This window comes from Octopus bimaculoides, chromosome 9 (genome assembly GCF_001194135.2).
Source record: "Octopus bimaculoides isolate UCB-OBI-ISO-001 chromosome 9, ASM119413v2, whole genome shotgun sequence".
Lineage (NCBI taxonomy): Eukaryota > Metazoa > Mollusca > Cephalopoda > Octopoda > Octopodidae > Octopus > Octopus bimaculoides.
The window spans coordinates 33,283,725-33,290,889 of record NC_068989.1 but is presented as its reverse complement, the minus strand read 5'-3'; the positions used below and the strand labels follow the sequence as shown (position 1 = coordinate 33,290,889).

The following is a 7,165-nucleotide window of genomic DNA, read 5'->3' as shown; positions in this document are numbered from 1 at the left end:
AAAATATTTTTAAATGAGGAAATGGGTGGGGGTGGGGGGTCGAAACTTTGAATTTGAGATTTTTGAAAATTTTTTTTCAGAATCGGAATCTCCATAGCCTAAAACGTGGGATTCCGTAAAAAAAAAAAAATAATTAAAAAAAGGGGAGAAAAGTTCAGATTACATATACTCCATCTGGACCGAAATTACAATTCTGCAAATAAAAATGTTTTTAAAAACTACAATTTCTTATCGATTTTTTGATCCACTTCAAAGTACATACTTAGCAGTAACTTTGTCATTTTCAAATTTTTGTCAAGATATAGTGTAGGTTTTGAACATAAAAGACTGCGATTCTACACACACAAAAAATAGGGTTAGTGTCAATATTAGGGTCTAAGTTTAAGGAATAAGCTAAGAACTGGGTTTAGAGTTAAGGTTTAAAGGTAAGGACTAAGGAGAAGAATTTAAAGTTAGAGTTTGTTGTTAACGCTTAGGCGTAGGTTTTCGATTTAAAATTACTAAGATAACTTTAAACAGAAATTGGGAGATTAAAGAGATTTGAATTTGAGTACAATATTTTGCAGAATTGGTAATCGCATCTGTTTAAAATATGAATATCTGAAAGAATATTCTTAAAAATTACTTAGTCCGAAAATTCGGTGGGAGCTTATCCAAAATATTTACTATGTGTTAAATAATTTACTTTGCGGTGTTAAGGTTAATTCTCGGAGACCTGAACTCGGGCAACACCGGGTATTTCAGCGAATATGTGTGTGTGAGTATGTATCTATGTATGGATGATGTGTGTTTGTGTATGTATATACGTGTGTGTGTGTGTGCATTTCACTGCAGCACGAGACTTCGGTGTACAGATAATGATTGTGTTCGAAGCCCTCCGAGAGAGCAAACTCATTCATTCATGCATATATATATACACACACACACACAGAGATAAAAGATGGACAAGCACCTATATATAACTATATATAATTTAAAAAAGATATTATACAAACGTAATCATAGATGTATTTGGCGAGGAACTACAATTTTTTCTTCGCCAAATATATCTATGTATGTACATCTTTTATAAACGATACAATGCCACATATACGCATTCGCCAATTTTTTTATCGCTTTAGTACATGCTCGAGCTAGATATTCCTTATAGCCAACTCTTGTTTCGTGGAAATATTTCCATTCTGATTAAGAAGTTGAATTTAAAAAACCCAGACTCGTCCGATCACTAATCCGGTGTTCATCTATTGTACGTTTACAAGTCTACTTATTCACTGTGGATTCTTAGACAACTTATATATATAAATATATATATATATATATATATATATATATACACACACACACAGATATGTACATATATTGTTTATATATATGCATATCAGAAAAAACGTGATCAAGCGCATCATCTATAAAACGCTGTATGTCAAATCTATATCTATTTCATACGTAAATGTCAACATATCTAACTTTATCTCAAGAGAAAGTATCAATATAATCCCAATGAAAATGTATGGTATAATAAGGCAAAGAATAAGTACGTGTAAAATACACACACAACTATTCGAATATATATATATATAATTATAACTGATAAATTTATTTTACTAAAGAGCTCACCTTGTGACCAACGCGAAAACACTTCCTCTTTCACTCTATTTCCCCACAATAATTTCCGTGTGGCTTGCAGAAGATTAGGATCCAGTTTAGTCTCCCTGGAAGCCATCGTTAGAAATATGCACTATCCAGGATTTAAAAGGCAACAATTATATTATAGTGGAGGCTCTTCAGAGAAGGGAGAACAGTGACGTCCCACCAGCATGTTAAAAGACTATGGCAACGCCATCATATGAACAACAAAAACAATTATGCAAAGCGGTTGCTGCGCCCTCTAACTAATTACTTCCCCTGACCAATTTTACGCTTTCCAAAACGTGTTTAAATTTTTGTTATATTGTTACCAATTATAGCAATTAAAATGTGGATGTTTATTACATTTAAATGGTTGATAAACCATTTCTGTGTGTAATTAAGGGCTACATTTAATCACATAGTTTATTGAAGTAAGGTCTGCTGTGTACACTGTTTTGAATATATTGAAATAAATGCCCAGTAATATAGTCAACACTTACTGAAAGCCTTGTGTTACACATAAAAGCAAAATATACTTATTTTCTTGATTCAGTCTTAGTTAAATATTGATGTTACATCCCAGTTCAACTGTCTTCTCTCCAAAGAACAATAATCCACGTGGCTCTTCGACCTGTTAGAAATAACAGCCAAATCTCCCTCCATATTGGATCTGAAAATTAGACTGGTCATTGCTAGATGTCTTTAATCAAAAATTAGATTGATCAGGGCTAAACCGAAACTAAACACTATCTTCCTTTTATGCAAATATTAAAAAATATGTAAATAAACAAAAGCTTGCTATTAATATTGCCTTTCACAATGCCACCATTTCTATATCTGTATGTGTATCTTCACATGTATTAAATTTAATTGGCAAAAATCAATGCTAAGTGTCCTTGTGTGTTCGTGCACAAACTGTTCATAGAAAATAATTAACAAAAGTAAACAGTAATGGCAATATCACAGCATAGCCACAGCCTTTGAGCTACAACACATAAAGGAATAAAATAAGAGAATAAAGAGAGAAGAAAAAGTCAGTAAATACATAACCAAAATAGGGGTATGCACACCCCTTCAATTATACAGTATGCTAGGGAAAACTAGTGCACCCCTCTAAAAAACACCTCGACATACTCATGTCATTACTGTGAAAAACTGTGAAACTGAGGTCGTTGAGCAACCAACCAGGCACTCCACCCAAGTATCATTTGATAGATCATTGAAGTGGGACACTAACAAAGTCAAAGAGGTCAGTGGTCCAGCACCCATGAACAACTCAAAAGTTACTTAGTGATCTCACTGATGCCACATAAAAGCACCCAATACACTCTGTAAAGTGGTTGGCACTAGGAAAGGCATCCAGTTGTAGAAACCATGCCAAAAAAGATGATAGAGTCTGGTGCAGTCTTATGGCTGACCATCTACCCTCAAACCACTTAACCCATGCCAGCATGAAGAACAAAGATTAAATGCTGATGATGGTGATAATAACAATGACAATGATGATGATGGTGGTGGTGGTGATGATGAAGAAGAAGAAGAAGATAATAATAATAATGAGGATCATGATGATGAAAAGTCCTATTGTATAACAAAAATTATTAGGATGTATATTTAGACTCACATTATTCCAGTATAATTCTAAGCTTGATTATAAAAAATTCTAATGCAAGATGCTAATTATGATTTCCTACTAATTTTATTTGATTATTAGGTTGTAGAATTTGCATATTTTGAAAATTTTGATTACAGTTAATTAGAATTTTATTTTTTTTTCTATTTCATAGGTTGTCATCTACTTCATGACAGAAGAAATTTGTATGTACAAAACCTGCAACCACACCTGTTACTCTTATAGAACAGAGTAGTACTTAAAATACTCCATTCAAGTTTAAAGTCAATTCTTCTTTATTTCAAAATCCAAACATGCTCTGTTTAGAATGTTGAATACACCAATTTCTTTTTATTAAACATTATTAACTAACTTTAACTGTTCAGCTTGGAGAGGCTTCACTAGGGACTACATATTTTTCAAAACTTTCAACTGTTTTATTTTATAATATCAAATGCATCCATTTCTTATTATTCAATGTATCTTTGTGCATTGTAAATCTTTTTTTAAAAATATTGAATGTTGAACTAATACAATATTTACTGTTTGTAATGAGTAAGAAACTTAGATTTTATAAGTTACACTTTTTCATTCAACAATTCTAGTTAAGAGGATATCTTTGCTAGGAAACATTTGAGGTGCAGCATTTCCAATTGCATAAATGCTCACATTATGTTTCTGAAATTTAACAGTAGTTTCATTAGTACTACACTTAGGATGACTGATATTACTATTGCTAGTATATCTAGATACTCATCATTATGAATTTTTAGTCATACTATGGCACATTTTAGACAAAATGTGTATAATACATTTTGTAAACTAGATCTGCTTAACACAGCCTATTTTTAGTTTTAATGTTATTTAAACAACATGGAAATGCATAACTCATAAGTTTCTACCTAGCCTTCAACTTTATTGTATAAAAGTGTGGATTTACATAACTATCCTTTCATTTATAAATCTACATATCTATCAATATATCTTTGTATTGATCATATCTATATGTATATCTCTCTATGTGCATATATCATCATCATCATCATCATTTAACGTCCACTTTTCATGCTGGCATGGGTTGAATGGTTTGACTGAGGACTGGCAATCCAGGAGGCTGAACCAAACTCCAATCTGATCTGGCAAGGTTTCTACAACTGGATGCCCTTCCTAAAGCCAACCACTCCAAGAGTGTAGTTGATGCTTTTTATGTGCCACTGGCATGGGGGCCAGTCAGACAGCACTGGCATCGACTGCACTCAAATGGTGCTTTTTACGTGCCACTGGCATGGGAGCCAGTGTAGCGGCACTGGCATCGAGTATGCTCAAATGGTGCGTTTTACATGACACCAGCACTGGTGCTAGTCAGGCAGTACTGGTATTGGCTACAACAATGATTTCACTTGACTCAACAGGTCTTCTCAAGCACAGTATATTGCCTGACGATTGAAGGGTACTCTTAAATGGGCTGGTTATGTGACACTGGCATAGACCACAGCTATGATCTCACTTGGCTTGCTGGGTCATCTCAAGCACAGCATATCTCCAAAGGTCTCAGTCACTTGTCATTGCCTCGGTGAGGTCCAACATTCAAAGATCATGCTTCACCACCTCATTCCAGGTCTTCCTGGGTCTACCTCTTCCACAGGTTCCCTCCACTGTTAAGGTGTGACACTTCACACAGCTGTCCTCATCCATACATAACACATGACCATATCAGTGCAGTCATCTCTCTTGCTCACTACACCTGATGCTTTTTACGTCCAACTTTTCCCTCGGGGCACTTACACTCTGTTGTGTATGCACACTGACATTACACATCCAGCATACTAGCTTCATTTCTTTCAAGCCTACACATGTCCTCAGCAGTCACAGCCCATGTTTCACTGCCGTGTAGCATGGCTGTTCACACACATACATCATACAGTTTACCTTTCACTCTGAGCGAGAAGCCTTTTGTTACCTGCAGAGGAAGAGCTCTCTGAACTTTGCCCAGGCTATTCTTATTCTAGCAACTACACTCTCAGAGAATCCATCCCCACAACTGACTTGGTCACCTAGATAACGGAAGCTATCAACTACATTTAGTTTTTCCCCCTGGCATGTGATGGAAGCTGTTTCCTGCACATTTTCACTGTTTATTGCCCCTGTGCATCTGCCACACGCAAAAACTATCTTCCAAGTTAACCTTCCTATGATATTGCTGTACTTCTTATGTGTCCATAGCTTATACTGGGTGCATCTTATGGAGTTTCTACCTATGCCTTTTCTACAGATTGAGCAGGGCCATCTACCTGAAGGCATTTGTGATTTGTCTGCCTTCCTACTTACTAAGACTTTGGTTTTTGCTAGATTGACTTTAAGGCCCTTCAATTCTAGTTCTTGCTTCCACACCTGAAACTTCTCCTCTAGTTCTGACAGTGACTCAGCTATTAGAGCAAGGTCAGCAGCATCGAGGAGCTCCCAGAGGCATCATGTCCTGAATTCTTCTGTTATTGCCTGGAGGACTATGATGATGAATAAGAGGGGGCTGAGGATTGATCCTTGGTGAACCCCTGCCCCTACCCATATTTCTTCACTATACTCATTGCCAGCCCTCACCTTACAAACAACACCCCTGTACATGGCTTGTACAGCTCTCACTAACCACTCATCTATCCCCAGTTTCTGCATTGACCACCAGATAAGAGATCGGGGGACCCCGAAAAAGGCTTTCCCCATGTTTTTGAAAGCCAGGTACAGAGGTTCATCTTTGGCTAGAAATTCCTCCTGAAACTGTCTTACCAGAAATATAGCATCAGTGGTGCTTTTGCCTGGCACGAACCCAAACTGCATCTAATCTAAACTCCCTCCCTTCCTAATTAGTTGGGCTACAACCCTCTCCATGACTTTCATCTCCTGATCCAACAATTTGATACCTCTGTAATTACCACTATCTAATGTGTCACCTTTACCTTTATAGCAGTTGACTATGGTGCTGCTACATCATTCATTGGGTAAGACTCCTTCATATATAATAACCTGGTTGACTATATGGGTGACTAGACTATAGCCTACACTGCCAGATATTTTAAGCATCTCTGCAGTGACTCCTGATGGGTCAGGGGCTTTCCCTGTCTTCATATCCTTAATTGCTTTATCTACCAAGGTACTGTCTATTCGGATAGCTGGCCCCTCTGTTGGGTCGACATTTGGCAGACTCTCTTTTTCCCATTCATTCTCTTCATTTAGCAACCTTTCATAGTGGTGTCTCCAAGTCGCTCTCTTTGTGGCCTCATTAAATGCAAGTGAGCCATCATCCATGTGGATACATTTCTCTCCTATGACATCACGATTCTCTCTCACACACACTCTTGCAACATGAAACACTTAAGCCTTTGATCCTCATGATGCAGAACATTGGAAAAATTTTTCTTATCTGCTTCCCCTCTGGCTAAATAAACCTGTCTCCTAGCTTCCCTTCTGGCAATCTGATACAGTTCCTTGCTACCACCACTCATCCAGTCCTTCCATGCCTGTTTCTTTTCCTTAATTGCCCTGTCAACTACATTGTTCCATCACCACGTTACCTTAGGTCTAGAGGGGACTTTGCACCATCCACAGATCTGGTCAGTAGCCCTCAACAGGTTGTACCATAGGAACCTCCAGTTGTCTTCCACATTATGTTGTGTTCTATCTTCCTCTTTTGCATCAAAAGCTTCAAGTAAAATGTCTCTAAATCTCTGTCCATTCACAGGATCCTTAAGCTTCCAGACCCTTCTTTTCCATGCTGGTTGTCTTCTGGGCATCCATTTAGCCCTGATCCTGAAGTTGCTAACTACTAGAGAGAGAGAGTTAATATATTTATACATACAAAGGTGGCAAGCTGGCACAGTTATTAGCATGCAAGGCAAAATGCTTAACAGTATCTCATCTGTCTTTACATTC

At 37.1% G+C, this 7,165-nt stretch overlaps 1 protein-coding gene across 1 annotated transcript in view; it reads right to left on the bottom strand.

Moving 5' to 3' along the window:
- The window catches only part of LOC106878210 (ubiquitin carboxyl-terminal hydrolase MINDY-3), a 46,889-nt gene extending 45,013 nt beyond the window's left edge, over window positions 1-1,876 (bottom strand). Inside the window, exon 1 of the mRNA XM_014927355.2 lies at window positions 1,618-1,876. Coding sequence (XP_014782841.1) covers window positions 1,618-1,723 — 106 coding nt within the window. The 5' untranslated portion in view covers window positions 1,724-1,876. The remainder of the gene's footprint in view (window positions 1-1,617) is intronic.
- Between the last annotated feature and the right edge of the window lie 5,289 nt (window positions 1,877-7,165).